The 20,160-nt window shown below is 36.2% G+C and overlaps 3 protein-coding genes across 4 annotated transcripts; all 3 read right to left on the reverse strand.

Annotated features, from left to right (window-relative positions):
- Nucleotides 1-7,799: 7,799 nt before the first annotated feature.
- On the reverse strand, nucleotides 7,800-12,450 carry LOC129288126 (uncharacterized). Its single transcript, XM_054924520.1, has 7 exons — nucleotides 12,227-12,450; nucleotides 12,049-12,126; nucleotides 10,608-10,714; nucleotides 9,565-9,642; nucleotides 9,288-9,389; nucleotides 8,815-8,896; nucleotides 7,800-8,199 (listed from the first exon to the last, which is right to left on the reverse strand). The coding sequence occupies exons 1-7, from the start codon at nucleotides 12,384-12,386 to the stop codon at nucleotides 8,081-8,083; spliced, it is 726 nt and encodes a 241-aa protein (XP_054780495.1). The 5' UTR covers nucleotides 12,387-12,450; the 3' UTR covers nucleotides 7,800-8,080.
- Nucleotides 12,451-12,835: 385 nt separating this feature from the next.
- LOC129288125 (probable serine/threonine-protein kinase PBL1) lies at nucleotides 12,836-17,184 on the reverse strand. 2 transcript variants are annotated; one of them, XM_054924518.1, is made up of 5 exons: nucleotides 16,960-17,184; nucleotides 15,297-15,960; nucleotides 14,437-14,694; nucleotides 14,112-14,231; nucleotides 12,836-13,963 (listed from the first exon to the last, which is right to left on the reverse strand). In XM_054924518.1, the coding sequence occupies exons 2-5, from the start codon at nucleotides 15,927-15,929 to the stop codon at nucleotides 13,331-13,333; spliced, it is 1,644 nt and encodes a 547-aa protein (XP_054780493.1). In that variant the 5' UTR covers nucleotides 15,930-15,960; nucleotides 16,960-17,184; the 3' UTR covers nucleotides 12,836-13,330. The 2 variants fall into 2 exon arrangements, with proteins under 2 accessions (XP_054780493.1, XP_054780494.1); XM_054924519.1 differs by lacking the exon at nucleotides 16,960-17,184 and adding an exon at nucleotides 16,305-16,379.
- Nucleotides 17,185-18,343: 1,159 nt separating this feature from the next.
- On the reverse strand, nucleotides 18,344-19,388 carry LOC129287503 (uncharacterized). The gene is made up of 2 exons (XM_054923688.1): nucleotides 18,889-19,388; nucleotides 18,344-18,795 (listed from the first exon to the last, which is right to left on the reverse strand). The coding sequence occupies exons 1-2, from the start codon at nucleotides 19,204-19,206 to the stop codon at nucleotides 18,514-18,516; spliced, it is 600 nt and encodes a 199-aa protein (XP_054779663.1). The 5' UTR covers nucleotides 19,207-19,388; the 3' UTR covers nucleotides 18,344-18,513.
- Between the last annotated feature and the right edge of the window lie 772 nt (nucleotides 19,389-20,160).

Genomic DNA, 20,160 nt, shown 5'->3' on the forward strand with positions numbered 1-20,160 from the left:
AGATGGATTGTCCAAGAAGTACTGAGACTATGAATTCCTACAAGATTCCGTGACACATCCTCCTGTGCTGAAGGCCAATTTAGAAGCCACTGTAGGCATTGAAACAGCCAAAAACATCATGTGCCATCATAGAAAGAACCTTATATTTGCTAAAATTGGCTCTTCACCATACTAATACATCAAAATCATCATCAATAGGGGTATCATTAGTAGAATTAGATGAAAGATATTTATCTAATTCTAATTATGGGTTTGATGAGCTTTTTTTCTTCTGAGATACTAACTACCTGCGACCTGAATCTATACCCCCTTGGCCTTCAAGTATTGTTGATGTTGATTGTAACATCATAAAACTTCAAATCTGAAAAAAAATAGATTAATTAAGGGATAAATTAGTTTAAAATATGATTAATTTATTTAAGTATGTTTTTAGGTGGCTAATTAGATTTTTGGGTTATATTTGATTCTAAATTGAGATAGGATGAAAGTCAGATCAAGTCGGGAGGCATCGAGGGGAGCAAAATCAAGTTGTTGCTCGCTGTACCGTGAGTCACGGCTTGTGCAGCGTGCGCTGCGGCGCATGACACAGTAGGCAACTTATATTTTCGGGAATCAGCACAAAAACTCAGATTTTGGGGTGGAAAACCTAAAGCACAAAGGAGGCAACTTTGAGCACTGCTAGGGCATCAATTTGGAAGGATTTTGAAGATCTTTTGAGCCTTCAAACTCTTGAGTAAGATTCCTACTCTTCTCCTCTACCTTTTCATCTCATTTTCCATAGGATTTGAAAGAGCGAGAATTTAGTCTGATGGAATTAAGCCATGGGTCAATATTTTGAAGGTTTATATTGACTCTAAAGGTTTAATTTAGGTTTATTTATATTGGATATGTGGTAATATGAAGCTACTTTATTTTTTAGTGGAAGTTGGATCAAGCTTTATCTTGATAATGGGGTGTTGAAGTGTGATAAGTTGAGGTATTGAGTTTTATATTGTGATAAAGTTAGAAAGAGACTTGAAGGGATGATGTGAATAAATTTTAATCTTGACAAGTCTATTTGTTGAGAATTTAAGTGAGAAGTGGGAGAATTGAGAGGTTATGATTAGCTAATGGTGCTTGTGTTAATTAAAAATTAACATATAGTACTTGTTGATGTAGATTGTGGTGTGGGAAGACTTATATTGATGCAAGAAGAGAATTAGTACCACGGGTAACCCTTTTAGTAACAAAAGGGTTGAGGTAACTAGATAATTTGCATTGTTTATTACCTTGTATAAGTTATTCTCAAGTACTTTTCTATGATTTGTTGAGTATATATACATAAATTCTTTAAATGTTAACTATTTTAGAAAAAGTGGAGTATTGGTTTTGTAAAATTCTATATTTTTGAAGTTAATGGAAAGATTTTGTTATACTTGCTTGAAAAGTTATTTATGCATGGTCAAGTGGAGATATGTAGTGAAATGTGGTATATTAGAGGGTGGGAGGTCACCCTAGTGAAGATAGTGAAGATTAAGTTCATATGACATTGCTAGTACCTCGGGATGCCAGGTACAGCATTTATTCTCCTTAGTGCTCGAAAATGGGTGTAGTGTTGGAGACTTATTCTCCTTAGTACCCAAAAGGGTGTGGAGTTGGAGATTATGCTCCTTAGCATCCGTAGGATGTGGTATTGGAGTAACGGTACCTCAATTACTTGTAATAGGGGAAACAGTAGTCCAGAAGTAGTTTAGGACACCTTGGCCGGGTAGTCCTACCATGGATGATGAGTTTGGGGACCATACATGTGGTTTGGTTCTGTGAAATAGCCTACTGGTTCGGTCGGGAGTATTGGAAGACCGGATGGTTAGGGATCATGCATGCAAATTTGTGGTGATATTATATAATGTGATTATGTTACTTATTTTAATGCTTGTTTATAACTTGGCTTGTTAATTAATAATGTAGATTATCGTAGTTACTGAGATTTTTATCTCACTCTGTGGATTATCATTTTACAGGTACTATTAGTGAGACTGAGCTAGGGAGAGAATCGGGCAAGGGCTAGCATATCTGCTACACTCTTTATAAAGCCTAATTTTGATTTGAGTAGTGTACATAAACTTGTTATATGATATTATATGTTGCCAACTAGGAATGCATATCATTTTGATTAGTTGCACTTGTTTTATACTGTGTTGTTTTGTATTTTATCTCAATATTGTATATGAGGTGAATATGTGATAATTTTTGTGGTGATGGGATAAAATATTAATACAAGTACAAGGAATGTTTTATCTATATGGTGATAATATATTGGTAATGTATTATGTAGCAATAAAGGCCAAATAGTGCTTGTAGTGCTAATTGTGCATTTTGGCTATATTAGGCAAAATGGCCATTGAGTGGCCAAATTTTGTGTTTGGTATATTTTTGTGTGTTTGATTGGTCACTCAAGTGTATTTAAGTCTATTGGATTTGGTTCAAGCCTCACAATGGGGTAATGGTATAAGTTATGAGTTTTGAGTACTTGGATGATTGAAAATTTATTTGAAAAACTAATTTTTGCATCTGAGTGTCCAAAATTCTCATACGGTGTCGGATCGTAACGAAACTTGTACCATTAGTTAGCTTATTGAATAAGTTCGTGTGGGCGCTTGAATCACTCCAATCGGACATCGTATATGAAAATGGCGCTCGTTCGAAGTTCATCCAAAAAAGCTGTCATGACAGCATTGCTATCATGGACACATGCGTCGCAGCGCATGGTACAGTGAGGAAACTTGGCATTTTGTGCCACAAGCCGCTGCGCACAGACCACGAGCCGCGGCGCACGGATCAAAAAACTTAAAAATGACATTTTTGGCCCTGTTTTGAAGTGGTTTGATTCTCAAAACCTTTCCATGCTTCTAATACTTATTTAAATCATTAAGTTTGAGCTTAAACTATCAATTTAAAGAGTTTTTATGGGATCCCAATTATTCCACAATTATTTTAAAAGATTATTAGTTTTAACCCTTTTATATATAATGTTAGATTAGGAGTAAATCCTTGCTCCTAATTATGATTGGTTGTTGTGATTGTGTGGTAAATTTTGGTAATGTCAAGGTGGACATTACATTGATGATCCTAGAATTATAGAAGAAGAAGTATTGCTTGGGGTACTAGTCTCTAGTACTTTAGAATACTCATCAAACATAGAGCACAAGACATATTTGATATAAATTTTCATGGCCATGCAAACTTCAAGATTAGGAAAAATCTGCTCAAATATATGATTCACATAAGCAAGCTTATATCGAGGATCCAAAATCACGGCTACAATGAGCAAAGGATTTATAGTCTTTATTTGACCCCCAATGTTTTTTGTATTTGCTTCTCATACTTTGGGACATTTCTATAAGCAAAGGATTAACATTCACAAATGTTCTCTTCCAACAACTCATGAATAAGAGAAATTTTATGGAAACAAGTATTAGAAGTTAATTCAATGAACTTGAAAACATCGAAGTTATGCCATAGAATACCTTCAAGAATTTAAGAAAGACTCAGCCTTATTCCAATCACTAGCTTTTAGAGGGCCTTCACGATTAACACCTCCAATGAATTACGCCATATAATCTTCATCTTTAATTTTTAACTGTTCAAAAGACTTTTGAAACTTCAAAGTAGATTCCAACATCAAGTAAGTTGAATTTCATCGAGTATTGATACTAAGGCAAACGAGGCTAGTAGTGTCCAACTTCTCCAATTTAGCAACATTTTTAAACTTTTAGAGATGAGCCAGAGAAGAACGAACATATTTAATTGCATTATAAATTGCATTAAAGCTATTCTTTAACTCCTTCAACCATCATTAACCACTAAGTTAAGAATATATGCAGAACATCTCAATTAAAGGTAATCACCCCTGCAAACCATGCCCTTACAATTCCTAAGCCTTCTTTTCAGATATGACAAAATGGTATCATCAGATGATGCGTTGTCCATTGCTATGGTAAACACCTTCTCAATTCCCCATTCTAATAAGCACTTCTCAATTGTTTTGCCAATTGTGTCACCCTTATGATTCTCAATCATATAGAAATTCAATATCCTCTTATGCAACTTCCACTCAGGATTAATGAAATGACAAGTTAGGCACAAGTAATTAAATTTTTGAGTAGATGTCCAGCAATCAGTTGTCAAGCAAACACAATTTGCAAACTTCTTCAACACTTGCTTCAATATCTTCTCTAAGGTATAATTGCCAACAATCTCTAACAACTGTTGTTCACAAAGGGAATTGAAATCTTGGTTCTAGCTCTCTCACAAAGTTTCTAAACCCATATTTCTCAACTATCTTGAATGGCATCTCATCACAAATAACAAATTTAGCCAGTGCCCTTCTACATCATTTTTGGTTGAAAACATGAGAGACTAAGCCCCCTCCTTGCCCACTTGGCACCATGTAGTTCAACATTGATTCCTTCAGTATTGTGGTAGCCTTCTGTGGGGTTTTTAAGACGTTTTGAAAAGTGCCTTTTCAATAATTTTGTCCTGTTCTTGTTTGGGTCACAAGCATAAATTTCATGGCATTGTTTGTAAGAAGCTCTAACCTCTCCATTTGTTTCTTCTAAAGGTAACTTCATAAAATACTTCCAAATTTGTGATTGTTTACATTTCTTCTCAAGCTCTTTTCTCTTTCTACTCACATTCTTTATACCACAATCTTGTGCAATGTTAGAGGAAAGATCAATAGCAATAGGAGGAAGAGAGTTGGTACAGTAGGAGGTAATATTTCATTTTGACTAGAACCCATTAATTGTGTAGGCAAGGGTTGATTAATACTAGCAGATGTAAAGACTTCGCCCACCATTTCTATAACATGAAAAACAAGATAAAATAAAAAATTACATTTCCTAAATATATATACAATCACAAATAGACCCAAATCAATCCTTCTACTTCACCGATCAAGTAAACAAAGATTATCAAAGTAAAGAAACTCACAATGTTAACTTATAAAATCTTTTTAATAAATGATTAAAATATATAAAGCTGAAGTAAATTTGTGAATCAACCTCAATTTACATGTACATAAGCATATTTATTAATTATAATGGAATTATGGAAACAAAGAATCGAAGAAGCACAAGCACGGGCATGCGAAAATGGAAAAGAAACCACAAACACAAGTATCTAATCTAAGAAGCACAAGTGCGAGCTAAAAGAAGAGAATGCTAAGTTCAAGTGAAGCACAAGAAATAAGTTTCAAGCAGGGATCACAAGAAGAGAGATTTTGAATACTTTGACCAAAGCAAGCAAAACCAAAAACAAGAAACAATAACATAACAGAAGCATGCTAGAGACAAAGTACCATCGCTATCGCTGCGGACATCACTAAAGAAGAAAAACTAGAAAATATTAAAGAGTTGTCGATGCTGTCGCTGGAGAAGAAGAGAATGCATGATGAAGAAGGCTGAGTTCCAGCAATTCCTAGAGCGAATGAGGACAGATGGAGTGTGATGACCAACAAGGAGAGACAAAGAGACGAGTGAAAGCAGCTAAGGCAAGCAAAATGGAGAGCCGAGAGATCGAATTTGAGAGGTGAGAGTGATATGAGTTTGAGAAATTAATCAATTATATTTTTTATTTATAAATAATATTAATTATTTATTATTTAATATTATGAAAATAATAACCTGTACTAGGCCAGACTAATTGCTTCCAAACATTAGTCTCTAGTTTGGTCTGAGCCAAAAGTGTAGTATGATTCGATCAGTTAGTCTTTCTTTTGAGTTGAATTTTTTGGACCGAGTCATGTTGATTCGGACCAGACTGATTGGGTCTGGGTTTTTTTTGCACAGTCCTAGCGTCAATAGTCTTGCAAGGTGCTACTTGCCTAGTTGAAAATGCTTTCAGCATTATTAGGTCCCTAGAGAGTGTATCTTCTTTCTCAAGTCTCTAGGCTTGATAATAAAACTGCAAACCTCTATCAGGCATTCCTTCTTGGGACTCTTTGTTGCAAAATTGGGCCGCAGCTTGTATTGTTTTGATAATAGAGCTGTAGATAGTAAAAATACGGCTTTATTTTTCGTTTGGATTGATATTCATATTAGTGTGTAATTGTATAACTTTTACTTTTTAATTAGTGAATTTGACTGTTTTGGCCAAAAAAAAATTGAAATCTTTTGTTTTTAGCGAAAGAATCAATCTTTAATGCATATCTTCGTAAAAATGTAATTGTCTGCAAATTTTGTGGCACGTAAGCTTCCTTAAAAGAGAACCATGTGGAGGAATGAAACATGATTTGTTTGAAGTAGAACCCAGAATAAAGTATCTTATCTTACATTTCAAGGATTTCATATGTTTAATCTCAGGATTTGGATCTGAATTTTCCAAATTCAAATAAATTATAAAGTTAATATATAATTCGAATCTTAAATTATAAATTCATGAACAATTTGATCTCCATGCTCGAAAGCTATTTGAACCCTACAAAACTCAATTTTTCTCTTGCTAACTATTTTGTGCTCAACAAAATATTACAATTTAAATTTTTTTATACTACTCAAACAAAATATTTTAAATATATAAAATTAGAAAATGAAATCTTAAACATAAAATTTTAAATCTAAGATTCAAATATAAATTTACCCATCCAAACATATTTATTAAAGTCTACACACGACACGAGAGTTTAATGACTACCAAGAGCCATACCATTATCCTAATGCATTAGAAAGCACAAATTATGAAGTTTCCAATCAAAGTGAGTTTCATGCATTCATAGTTCATACAAAATTTGAGATGAATCATATAGTATTCAATTCATAAATTGTAAGCAATAAGAAACAATGCAATTTATTCGTTATTCATATTTGTGTACTTCTTATGTAAATAACTAAGCTTTTTTAAGACTCCCTAAGTTTATTTTTTTATATTTTGTTTTGCTGGGAAACAAAAATATGAACTAGTATCAGGAAGGATTGGAATCGGTCACTTTAAGGATGGTTCTAGTTTTTAAAAATATTGATGATGGTGATGATGGTTTTCAATAGGAATAGGAGTAAAAAGAGGAGATAGTATTAACGGTGGTAAAGCAGGAGTGGGGTGGACAGTTGAATGTTGAGGAGGCTTTTTAGTTTCCCAATGATACTTTGCTTGATGAAGCACTCCTGGCAGATCCTTAAAAAGCCTACAATGGCATTGGCGCCATCACATTCAACAATGGAGACATCGGCAGAGATTCGCAGGAGGTTCGGAGATGAACAGAGCAATCTGTTGGACCAGTTTGAGCGCATGTCCTTCGAGGCTCACCTCAACCGAGCCATGCTCGGCCGAAGCATGTCCGAGCCTGGCCTCTCCCGCCTCCCCGCCCTCCACCCTCTCCTCACTCATCAGGTCAACCAGGGATGCCGTCACCGCCGTCGACGTGGCGCTGCCGCCTTCCACAAGCTCCTCAACAAGCTGTTCAAGCCCATTCTTCGAAGGAACAGAAACCCAGACCCCCGTCCCCATCCTCAGCATCCTTTGTCTTGCAAGACTTTCAGCACTTCTATGCGCTTCTGATATCTCTCCTTAAACATTACCCTATTACTTTACTTATAACCCAGGAAGAGTAAATAATGTCATTCGGCCATACATACAATATCTTGTTATTCACAAATTGCTACGTTATGCACATATGTTCAACTTCAATTTTAACATCCTCGTATTGATCGTGCACGGCCAAGATCTGCAAGGTCAGATTTAATTCATCTTCTTCGACATAAATCTCATATTAGCTAATTAAATTCTACGCACCAAACGGTCATGCCATGTATAATACTCGAGGATTTTACTTTGTTCTGCTCTTCTTTTAGGTCCCCAAACGGGGAAGCAAAGTTCAATGGGATCAACGTGATCATGGTTTACAAATTCATAAGCTACTAGCCTCAAAAAGAGGTTTCTGACCTACATCTCAGTAACAAATTAATGCAATCAATCGCGTCTCGATGATGCGGCGAATGTGCATGCCAATTTGCGAAGCTTAATATACATAAGCTGCAAAAATCAGACCTTGGTATTCAAGAAAGACGTATCGTTGGAGGTGAACTACAAAATTTAAGGAGAAAACTTAAGCACGACTCATGTACTGTCCAGTTCTTGTGTCCACCAATATTTCATCACCCATGTTTACGAAGAGCGGGACGTTCACAACAGCGCCGGTGTCAAGAGTTGCAGGCTTTGATCCACCTGTCAATCAAATTCATTTCAGGAGGGTTAGTCCTAGTCCCGTACAGAGATTCTTCAATATATTGAGTTTACAAAAAATAATCACCCTTGAGGAAATCATGAATAAACACATAAGCATATTGATGGTTAATCCCGTTGTAAAATGTGCCTGATATTCTTAATTGTTTATTCATAAGTGTTTTATAGTTTTGGATGATGCTATAGAAAGCTTTAAATCTCAAGGGGAAGCTTTTCATAATTATGTGTTCTCCGAGATCTCAAAGCACATTTTATAAAAGAAAAAATGGACCTCAGGGTTAAGGTTTCCACAGCATCCTCCTCTATGTTCTGTAATTAAACCATGTAAACTAATGAATTTATTTAGTCTCAGAAAGAAATCTAAGAAAAAAGAGCACATCATCATAGGACGTCACAATTCACAAATACTAGTTTTTTCTTTCTGTTAATGATCAGTGATCATCAAATGAGAAATCATCTGCGATTTTGCTTAGCAAATGATTTGGCGTCTGGTTCACACTGAACTGGCGCATCTCCACGTATTATATCCGGCGTTCATAGCATCTACAATAGAAATTAAATAAATAGGAGTTCGTAATGTAAACAAAATGGCATCACCTTGGGCAGTGTCACCCTTAAGTCCTGGATCCACATCAACTACTGAGAGTTTTACTGTGATAGGGAGTTCAAGATCAATAACCTGCAATATCAGAAGTCATTTTACTAACAAGAGTTATGGCAGTGACAGCATTTTTCTTGCTCATCTGTATTAGTAACACTGACAAGAAAAAAGCCATTGTAAAATCTACGCATAAGGAAGGATTTAATTTGATGCACAAATAATCTTGAATACACATGAACTACTACGCATGAACCTGGCAGAAAAAAATTAATTTCCATATGTTTTTGGCCACTTATTTATATTGATCAATTCAATAATATATTATCAAGTAATTTCCAGTGACTGAGATTATTTGTCTCTACTCTCTAGAACATTTGATATTGGTCAAGTTTTTCATTAAAAAAGAGAAGCTAGAGTAGAGTCAGTCTCAGTAAAAGACAAGAGTAGTTAATGAGACGAAATGAATTACTTTTCCATTCCATAACAGCAAATTGCAGTCCATTCCCTCTTTCAGCCATTTCTTCCTGTCTCCAACTTCTGATTCTAAAAGACGAATCTCCTCAAATGTATTCTATAAAAATTAATACATCGCAAATTAGACACAGAACATGGATGAAAAAGTGATAGCATTCTTGGAAAGAATAAAAACCTATGTGATAATTCTTCATCAAAGGCAATGGCAATATTGAAAGCCAAAAAGAAAATCTAGATACCTAGAATTAGACTATATGGATTCCAGATAATACCAAGTCCATGAAGACAAATTGGGAACCGTCTTTATATGTGAACTGTTTTGTTTCCTTGAATACATCTGCTTCATCAAGCTGTCACAACGAGAAAAATGTGAGAGAGAGAGAATGTAAACTTCAATCTAGAATTAGAGGTAATAATGAGGAGGAAAGAGAGATGACTCTTATAATATAACTGAATGAACATACAATGGATATTTAGTATTTCAATGACAATGGAAATTTAGAATGAATTGTCAATGCTGCTGAATGAAACTTCATGTCTTGCGATAAGTAGGGAAGTGGAAATTGCAGAATAATAAAGAATGGTTTACCTTAGGGCTCTGAAGCTCGATCAAGTACAAGATATTTTAGCATAGGCGGGCACTTAAAAATTAAATTAGTGGCCTTCAAAAGGCTAAATTTAGGTACCCTTATATAACAAGGTCAAATGTGACACTTGATGAACATGCATTCTATCTTATCCATGACTCTCATCTCATGCAATAATACTGTTCAGGAGACAGACCAAGAAAACCCACAGGGGAAGAGAGCGCCTGTGAACATCCTTGTAATACATATAATTGTACCACATAGCTTCATCATTTGACTCCTTGTCGGTCATATCACTAATAAATTAGTTTATTCACTTAGCAGCTCAAAAAATGTCCCATTATTTTTTTACTGGTATAAAGAATGAAACATATATGATGGGATGACAATCTAGGGAGGTTGAGAGGACCTTCAGTCAGTCCTTTTAACCATCTGCTACCAAATCTCACAATGCAAAGCACTGACATATAAAGCCAAATGAATATCAAATCAAAGCAATTAGCTTTCCAAGAGGTACCTGAGCTTTAACCTCCCCATTCCCAGTCATTTAGTCACTTAGTCATTGTGTTGAATTGAGGCAAAAATCTTCTGCTCGAATTAAAAAGGCCACAAGTATAGCTATGTTTTTCAAGGTTTTTCCCAAGCAATCTTTCTTCCTCAATTGAATCTACAAACTGTCATCTCAAGAAAAGTAGTGATACAAACTTTTGCAGTTCAAGAGACATTACCGAACTTCCAGCTCGAAAAGTTTTCTCCACAGTGTTTCCAGTAATATAATTTCGCATTTTGGTCCTCACAAAAGCTGCTCCTTTACCAGGTTTGACGTGAAGAAACTCTAACACAAGCCAATATACAAGGGAAGTTATGAGATCCAATGATATGTCTCTCAGGACAATTATCTGTGATATTTAAATATAAGCAGCATGGCTACGAAGCATGTCACAATGGATAACTCCGAGGTAATGTACAGCTTATCACTCGTCAGCACCTTCAACAGAAAGTCATTGTTTTATTCTTCTGTGCATCAGATATGAGATAACACGTGACAGACACTGGACAAGGAATGGACGGGATCCAACGCAGCTAGGCTGAACATTTCCCCCTGCTCCTCCATGATCAATTAAAAGAAAAAGAGGAAAATAGACCCGGAAAAGCCTTTTGTTTTGGACCATGAAAGAGACACAATTAAAAATGGGAAGAGGGAGAGAAGAGGGAAAAGAAACCCATTCTTCTTCCCATTCAACATATGCAGATAGACACATTTTCAATCTAGATAAACACGTAGGCAACAAGAGGGCCATCCTTCAGGCTCTCAAAGTCGAGATAATATTTTATCATATTTACATCCTAGTCACATTACAACTCACAAGTATAAAGATGAACTTGTTCTTTTTCTCCTCACTTGCAGCATTAAGGCCGATGTCAACTTATGTCAATCTAGATAGACACATTTTCAATCTAGATAAACACGTAGGCAACAAGAGGGCCATCCTTCAGGCTCTCAAAGTCGAGATAATATTTTATCATATTTACATCCTAGTCACATTACAACTCACAAGTATAAAGGCAGATAGACACATTTTCAATCTAGATAGGCTCTCAAAGGCAGATAGACACATTTTCAATCTAGATAAACACGTAGGCAACAAGAGGGCCATCCTTCAGGCTCTCAAAGTCGAGATAATATTTTATCATATTTACATCCTAGTCACATTACAACTCACAAGTATAAAGGCAGATAGACACATTTTCAATCTAGATAGGCTCTCAAAGGCAGATAGACACATTTTCAATCTAGATAAACACGTAGGCAACAAGAGGGCCATCCTTCAGGCTCTCAAAGTCGAGATAATATTTTATCATATTTACATCCTAGTCACATTACAACTCACAAGTATAAAGATGAACTTGTTCTTTTTTCTCCTCACTTGCAGCATTAAGGCCGATGTCAACTTATGTCAGAGAAAATCTCCCACCCATTTTCTGAGTCCCCACACCAAAAAAAAAAAACACCAGAATAAAAATATACTTTACACTCAGCTGCAAAGCTTGGAATCCTAAACCCATCCTCAAAAGTACGTGGACTTAATCGATATAAGAACACAGAATGGATAGTCTACCTAAGAAAGAGAAAATTGAAAAGTAAAAAATAGCATATAGAAATGATACCTAACACGCGCCAAGGAGCACCGTCAACTTCAATGTTAGTACCCACTTTGATGTCGTTGCTTGATAAGGCGTAAATCCCTGAAAGAACAAAGGAACACTTCAGTGCAAGGAGCCCCGGGCACACAAAACTGAATGGTAGATTTCGGAAAATATGCAAGAGGAAGAATTGAAGACTGACTGAAAAATGTCGGAGCAGAGGGCGTCCCCCGGAAATGGCGCATAGGAAGAAAGGAGAGCTTAGAAGAGCGTGGGTAGGATGGAAATGCGGAGGACCCACTGAAGATGGTGGAAAATGAAGAGAGCATGACGGTCGCACTTTCCGCCATGACTGAATTCATGTCGGAACCACCAGAGCTTCCCCTTCCTTCCCCGTTTGGAAGCCTAAACCTGTACCCGAGTTAGATAAGGAGCAGGAGCAGTTTCACTCCCTAGTCACTGGGCCCCCACGTGACCGACGTAGTGTCGACTTGCAGCAGTAATCGGTGAAAATTATCCATAAAATTGTTAACAGAAAAATTAATGAAATAGCATAAGATACATATAAATATTTTATCGTATATTATATGTGTGGTACTTAATATAATCATTATTTTTTATTTTCAAAATATTTTAAAAATGACTGAAGAACTTATTAAAAACTCAACTATCTTAGTTTGTTGCTACAGAATTTATTTTATTTTACTTTTGAAATATTTGCTTATTATGTATTGTTTCGTGTATTGGTTTATTAAAATACATACATAATGATACATATCTAATCTAAATCTAAATACATTCAAAACAAGCATCCTAAAATGTAAACATTCGTCATTGTAATATTTGATGTATTACATCACATCATACCTTGTAGGCCTATACAATTATCTATAGCTAGGCATTATAGTGTATGATATATCATATGTAACGATACATATGCTTTTACTTGCTAAGAAATCTGTATCGCTTTTGAACTGTCTCTTAGATGCTGAAGTCTCTGTTTCCTGCTGTAAACCAGAGGCAAAGAGGTTGAAAGAACTCGTTCTCAACTTTGACCTTCCCTATTAACAATCCGCAATGTTTCTATCATGTCAAGTTCTGCATCGCACTAAAGAGTAGGCCAAGGGAACAAGCAGAATGTGCGACAACATGAGAATTCGTATATGTACGAGGGAACTAATTTAACCCGGCGAGTCAGATCAACCTTCGAACTATCTACAAAAGAACTTCCCCTGAGGGATGAAAAAGTGGGAGGTGCCCAAAAAAGAACAAATAAATAAAATAAAGAAATGAGCATTATGGACAATCAAAATCCTTCAACACTGGCCCTCCTGGAGACAGTGGATGATGACTTCCGGGATTCTTGCCGATCAAGCTCCTCCAATGAAAGGGTAGAGGAACAAGCACGGGGAGGAAGCAAGAGGGGCACACCAGACCATCTTGGAGGTGAAATCGATGGCCCGGCTGCCGAAGGCGGTGATGGTGAGAAGCTCAATCTAGATGCAGGATTAACAACTCCATTAAGACTTGGTGACCTTGACATCTGTTTTCTGGAAATTGCTGCTGGCTCTTGCAATGGAAACCGACAAGAGTGCTTCATATCCTGTATTTTTCTGAGATGCTCAACCACAGTTCTCATGGTGGGTCTTTCTGATGGTTCGTTTTGAAGGCACCTCAGAGCAATGCCAGATACTGTCCTCACTGCTTTGGAAGGAAACCGGCTTTTAAGTTGAGGATCCATAATCAATGACAACCGACAATCATCTGCAAGGAAAGGCCGACTCCACTTGACTAAATTCCTCTCTTCTTTTGGGCGACGGCTGTCAAGATTCTTTCTTCCGGTCAGTAACTCCAGAAGAACAATTCCAAAGCTCCAAACGTTGCTCTTTGGAGTGAGCATTCCCCTTTCCAGTGTCTCTACAGATAGGTTTCCAACAGCCTGTACATTAAAAAATTAAGTATAGAATGAATGAGAACTAAAGTAATGGAACATACACTGAAATCAGAAGAAAATACTAGCTGAGCAAGACACTAATTCAACGTATTAGAATGGCACACATGGAATGCTTTTGAAGTCAATAACTTACCGTTGAATTGCTCGAAACCTCTTCCTCAGCAATATGTCCAACACAACCATAGCCTGAAAGCTTTGCACTAAAATCTTTGTCAATCTGTATATTGGCAGTTGAAAATTCATTATACATTGCCTGCAAACGTTGAAAACAAAACACATTATCAGAAACAAAGTTAAATGGGTGCAAACAACAGCCTGTTATGAAAATAACAACTTTAACAAGAAAGATCTGAGCTCCACATTAAAATGGGGTTAATCAAGAACATTATCACGTAAAGGAGCTTTGATTTGACTTGATCAATAAAAACTTTATAACAAAGCCATAACTGGTTCATTACCTGGAAAGGCCCTTCTTCATGCAAGAAAGTAAGACCTTGTGCAGCACATAAAGCAATTTTCATTCTTGTATTCCAATCAATAGGCGGGCCATCAGATCTCCCATACAAAAGGCGATCCAAGCTTCCGTGATATAGCCTCTCATAAACCAACATTCTCAGTTCTGAACCCTCACATGCATGAAAACCAAGCAATTTACAAAGGTTCGGGTGTTGCAAAGATGCAATAATATTAACCTCATTTATGAATTCCTTCAAACCCTGAAAGCAGACAGAAATAGCAAGAACACTTCAGAAAGTTCCCAGGTGCTTTAAATTCTTTTAGAGCACCGCAGGGAAAGATCCCAAGTCACTCAGCACAAGCCTATAATAATCAATATTACATTTGGCCATACAACGAATAAAATCCTTCAACATTTGAATTCAGAGTGGGGTAAGCGAAAAAAATTCAGACAAGCAGGGACACAAATAAGAGTCTAAGTTCTAACAGAAGGGGAAAAAAACTAAGGAGCATAGCAAGCAAAACAAGTTTGATACACAACTTCTCAAAAGCAAAGCAGGTTAGGTGTTGAGTTCTATCCAAACAGAAAGCTTCAATGCATGGATGCTTGTTATAATCTCTCTGCCACTCGTTTCAATGAATTCAAACAGACCAAAATATGAGGCTTTTATGAAACACATCTCATAAATCCAATAACATATAAAAGGATTGGACACTTCATGCGTTGGATGAGATGCAAGACATATTTGATATTTCCCCTACCCTTGGTAAAGAAGCATATGCTACTAGGATAATATCTGAGCAAGTTCTAGGTACAAGGATAACAAGAGATGAAAGCAATAAGGTATGGAAACTCAAGTACCTGAGCTGATGGATGAAGGCGAGTGACAGTGGCTTCAAACTTCTTTGAACTTGAAACATCATCACCAAAAGAAGCTTTAAATATGGTGGAAGAAAGACCTTCTGACATGCACCGATCTGAAGAGAAATTGTGGCAAGCAGCAGAAATTTCTTCATACATAAAGTTTCGAAGTAAGCCGGTACGTGGCAGTGGCAAAGGACCAGAAGCACAGAGAGGACCACTAGCTGTGGCTGACTTAAAGCTGCTTGTTGCCTTTAATGAACCACCAGTCTGAGGACATGGGAGAGGTAAAGGTTGCGGACTGGATGAACGCTGCTCCTTTATTGATCCAGCCCGGTGTTTTAACTCATCTTGATCCTCATACTCGACAGATGCCAAAGCATCTTGTTCAGCCGCATCAAGAGTTGATGGGGCAGATAATGCTCGTATTCTACTGTAGGTGATGTTATTAATGGGTTGAATAGGTTTCACTCTTGTCCTGAAACTAGGAGGTGCAGACTGCAGTGAGCGTGTATGAGTTTGAGGTTCAGGTAGTACTGCAGCAGGTAAGTTCTCTTTATGGTTAATCCGTTTCACATTCTTGATCTGTTCGGATTTCTTCTTCTTACTCTTCAAGACTGTAAAACACCCCATCCTGTCCACAGAGGTTGGCCTTTATATAAAACTGCAAATTTTACAGCAAAATTATGTATCATTAAATCACTCCTCAAATTTGTGAAGCTCAACATGTTAAGATTTAGATAACTCAAAAGAAAATTTTAATATGGTTTTCTGGTGAAGTGATTGCGTGGAATTTCATCTAAGAAGAAAGATTAGATGCGAAGAAGTAATGCAATTTTGATTCCCTTCAATATAAGTGATACAATTGATACTGTACCATCATAAAGAAAGGACAAAGTAATAACAAGATATGCGAATTGAAAAGTGAATGATGAAAATGTCAAGGCTATTGACACTTTTGATCGTGTATCCTTTATATCATCTTTACTTTTTAACACTTTCCATTACCATCACCGCCGAACTCTGCTATCAGCGAGCCTCAGCACTTTTTGAACAATTATTTATCAGTCACCGAATAATAGACTGCAAATCACCGGAAGTGTCACCAATAAAAAATCTGAACGACCGGTCACTAAGTAAGCATCTTTTCTACAATTGTGTCAATCACATTCCCAGGCAAAAAAAAAAAAAACAACAATAATAAATTACTTAAAATTCCCCATCATACAGGCAAATCTCCCAAAGAAAAATGCAAGCGGGCAACATGTTCTCTAGTAAGGAACCCAACTACTCAAATGCAACATGGTTATGAGCTCCAAACAACCACAAGCAGCCAAATAAATTTAGATCCATAATACGAAAGAAGCTTTACAAAAATCTCTTTCTTTTAAGATTAACTATTGAATGGGAAAAATGGAAAAGACAGCAAGCTCAAAATGAATTCTTCGTACTGACAAAATCATCGCACCAAAGATCAGCTAAATAAAAGAAAACGGTAAATAAAGCAGCAAATGAACAAAAAAACTGACAACAAATCAGACCACAACGAGTGGCCAGATTTGAAGAGTGAGGGAAGAGAAATCGGAGAAACAAAACCTCCACGCCCTACAAAAGTTCAAATAAGAAGAAACAAAATGAAAGCAAGAACTCCAGCGAAACAAACCTGTGAGGAAGCCGCTCATGCAAAATATTGTGAATCAACAGCAGGAGGCGAAATGGAGGAAGACTGAAACTTGTGATTTTGTTACGCGGAAGAAAAACCCTATCAAGTCAAAGAAATCGGGTGGCAGGCTGAGAAGTGATGATTTTTTAGAGAAAGAGGTAGAGAGCGCAATAATGAAAATGTAGAGAGAGAAAGATGGTCTGAAAGAGGAAATGTAGCCCCCACGAGCAGTGGTCAAACCACTGAAACTCATACCTTTAATTGGTGAATAGAGAAATAATATCATTACCAACGCAGCAAACAGAAAGTTCTTCTTTCCTTTATTTTTCTTACTATTTTGCCCTTCCGCTTCTTTTTTTTTTTTATTTTACCACCTCCTTTTTTTTTTTGGGCCAAAATTTTGAAGTTGTGGCTCAACCACGCTTTGGTTTCAAATTCTATTCATATTATACTTAATTACATAATATTCAATTCAATAAGGGGATAAATCATGTTCATTTTCTTTTACTACTTTAGTTGATTCATTTTATTTTTCTGAAAGGTTATTCTAATAAAAAAGTTCACAAAATCTAAAGTGAGGGATTCATTTTAATCATCAAACTGTCATCTTGCCAACAATATCTGTCCAAAATTGGAGGTTTATCTTTTGTCACGGATTAACAATTCAGTGAATAAGTGTAACGAAAGAAAAATGATGCACTAATTTAAAAAAAAATAGCATAGAGATACATTTCCTGAAAAAGAAATAAGTTCAAACTAGACAAAATCTAATATTGGCCACTTGTTAATGCTACAAAGTTTTTATTTTATTATTATTAAGATTAAGATGCATTGTGTTTTGAGAAGTTGATATTGGACCTGAATTTCAAATCTGTGGCTGGTAGAAAAAAGACGAGGATTAGATGAGCAATATAGTAAATTGACATTGCACGTCGATTTTCAACTAAGTACACCTCGATTGATGTGACAATCCGGTCAAAATTATAAATTTTATATTTTCTTAAAAAAAGCATGTTTCCGCTGTGGTCAAAGAGACCTACCAAGATTGGTCTTTGACTCTATTCCTCTTCCGTCAGATTTGAACAGGCGAATACATTAACGGCCAACAAGCTCCCGTTCCCAACACCCGGGGCCCACATCAACTCATTTCTCCTTCTAACTCCTGCATGAGCTAGTGGATCTACCACGCGCCCAGTGCGCGTGGCAACACTAACCAAAAACTAATCACTAAAGCGATTATATGATGTGGGCCCATGTTAGAAAGCCCAAGGCTTGTTGACGCACATGATAGCCCATGCTTAGAGGCGAAGAGGTTCTGGTTAAGTTTGATAAAATAAGCAAAATATTGGACTGAGAGCATTTGACAAACAAATCAATACTCTCGTTTCATTTCTCTTTCACTTCTCAATCTCACTACACTAAATCTAAAATTTTTATATATTTTTACATATAAAATATAAAAAAAGAATGATTTAAAAAAATTATTAAAAGAATAATTGAATGAATAGTAATATTAATAACATAAACAAAACGGCAACATAACACACTCACAGATCAAGAAATCAACTCCCAAACTTGCTTTGCCACACACATTCCCATTCTATCCCAGCAACTCCCCAGCATAAATAATAGCGAACAAGCTGCTATTATTACCATGCAATTGCGAAGGCCTCTTACTTTCACGGGCTCTGCTCTCTTAGTCTTCATCAACAAAACACCCATAAAGCTCACGGAAGCGAGCATTATTATACACAGTCCCTTCCCATATTTTTGCCAAATATGTTGAACTTGAACCGCGAATGCCAGCAACCCCCAAATCCCACTAAGTAGCAGATCCTGCAATTAATCAGACCCCGTTTCAACCCGAGTGGTTTGTTTGAAATTCAATCTCAAATTATTATAATATAATAATAAAGGGAATTCATTAACCTTTGGCTGTTCATCAATCCATCCTGTATTGCCAGAAGTGGATCGGTTCTTCGCGGAGATTCGGGCTTGAAATTTCTGGATCCCGTGGAGGGCTCTGGCTCGGATGAGCCCTAGGCGGGATCGAGGAGCAATTTGCGCAGGGAGATGTGAATTGAATCTGAAGACGAAAAAGTTGCGGAATCTGAGGATGAAAGAGAAGCGGTGGAGGGTCCAGTTAGGTCCAAAACCGGTAGCTCTGAGTCTGAAGCTGAAATTGAAGTAGTCAGCCTTAGCTCGAACGAAGATCCTGCATGAACAATGCTGTCTGGAGATCTGCATTCCAGAAAGAGGATGGCAGACTTGGAGTGAAAGTAGCCGTTAAAGGCGTTCACATTTGAACGGCCACGGGAGAACTTCTTTAATCTGTTTATCTAACGCTGCGGGGCACCAAAACTTTGAAGTTTGGCTGCACCTTTCCACGGTCACGCAGGCACCATCGTCCCTCCCTCCGCCCTTTTACTGAATAACTAAAAAAATAACACACTCCCTTCCATCAGTTTTATAAGTCATGCTGTTAAAAAAAATTAATAATAATCCTTTATATAAGTCACTTTATATTAATCTCTTTGAAATACAATTTCAAAAATACACTCCAACAAAATTTGAAAAGAAATGTAATATTTTAATTAAAAAAAACTTTTCCCCACATCAAATCATTCTTTTTTAAAATCTAAGGGAAAAATTAAAAAGTAATTTATTTTTAATATAATTTTATTATTATAACTAACTCACCTTTATTCTAACTATAGTTAAATTTAATTAAGAATAATTAGTTATTAATATTATTTGTTAATTATTAATTATAAATTGACTAATTTGGAGCACATTGTGCTTGTTAGGAAGCCCCTTTGGAATCTAAATTATACTCTTGGGGTGGTAATTCAAGGGCAAACATAATCAAAAGTTAAATTTTTGTAAATAATTGTCATTTGTAATCAGGAGTTAAATGTTATTGATTGTGATGAAAATGATGATGTGGATATACAAGTATGTTGTTAATGATTATTGAGCATTATATGATATATAGTTATGAGTTTAATGGTGATGAAATAGAATGATTGATTTGATTTGGCTTGTATGGTTATTAAGTATGATGTGATGATAACATTGTCAATATTAAAATCTTAATAAGTATGGATTATGGTATGTGAATTAATGAGCAAGTGTATAAAGATGTGGATATGTGATTAAGTGATTGAATGTTTATGGCAAGATAATAAGGACTAAGCATGA

The sequence above is a fragment of the Prosopis cineraria genome, unplaced genomic scaffold, assembly GCF_029017545.1.
Source record: "Prosopis cineraria cultivar Desert tree isolate PC_DT_omini unplaced genomic scaffold, ASM2901754v1 PC12, whole genome shotgun sequence".
NCBI classification, from domain to species: Eukaryota; Viridiplantae; Streptophyta; class Magnoliopsida; order Fabales; family Fabaceae; genus Prosopis; species Prosopis cineraria.

Excerpts from the sequence above, each read along its gene's own strand:
- LOC129288126 (XM_054924520.1), bottom strand. The coding sequence starts at position 12,386 with ATGAATTCAGTCATGGCGGAAAGTGCGACCGTCATGCTCTCTTCATTT. Across the intron at positions 12,127-12,226 it reads CTCTGCTCCGACATTTTTCA|GGATTTACGCCTTATCAAGC; the intron begins GTCAGTCTTCAA and ends TTGTTCTTTCAG. Across the intron at positions 8,897-9,287 it reads TGCTGTTATGGAATGGAAAA|GTTATTGATCTTGAACTCCC; the intron begins GTAATTCATTTC and ends CTGATATTGCAG.
- LOC129288125 (XM_054924518.1), bottom strand. The coding sequence starts at position 15,929 with ATGGGGTGTTTTACAGTCTTGAAGAGTAAGAAGAAGAAATCCGAACAG. Across the intron at positions 14,695-15,296 it reads GCCTTCATCCATCAGCTCAG|GGTTTGAAGGAATTCATAAA; the intron begins GTACTTGAGTTT and ends GTCTGCTTTCAG. Across the intron at positions 14,232-14,436 it reads ATGAAGAAGGGCCTTTCCAG|GCAATGTATAATGAATTTTC; the intron begins GTAATGAACCAG and ends CAACGTTTGCAG.
- LOC129287503 (XM_054923688.1), bottom strand. The coding sequence starts at position 19,206 with ATGCAGATCTCCAGACAGCATTGTTCATGCAGGATCTTCGTTCGAGCT. Across the intron at positions 18,796-18,888 it reads GGATTGATGAACAGCCAAAG|GATCTGCTACTTAGTGGGAT; the intron begins GTTAATGAATTC and ends GATTAATTGCAG.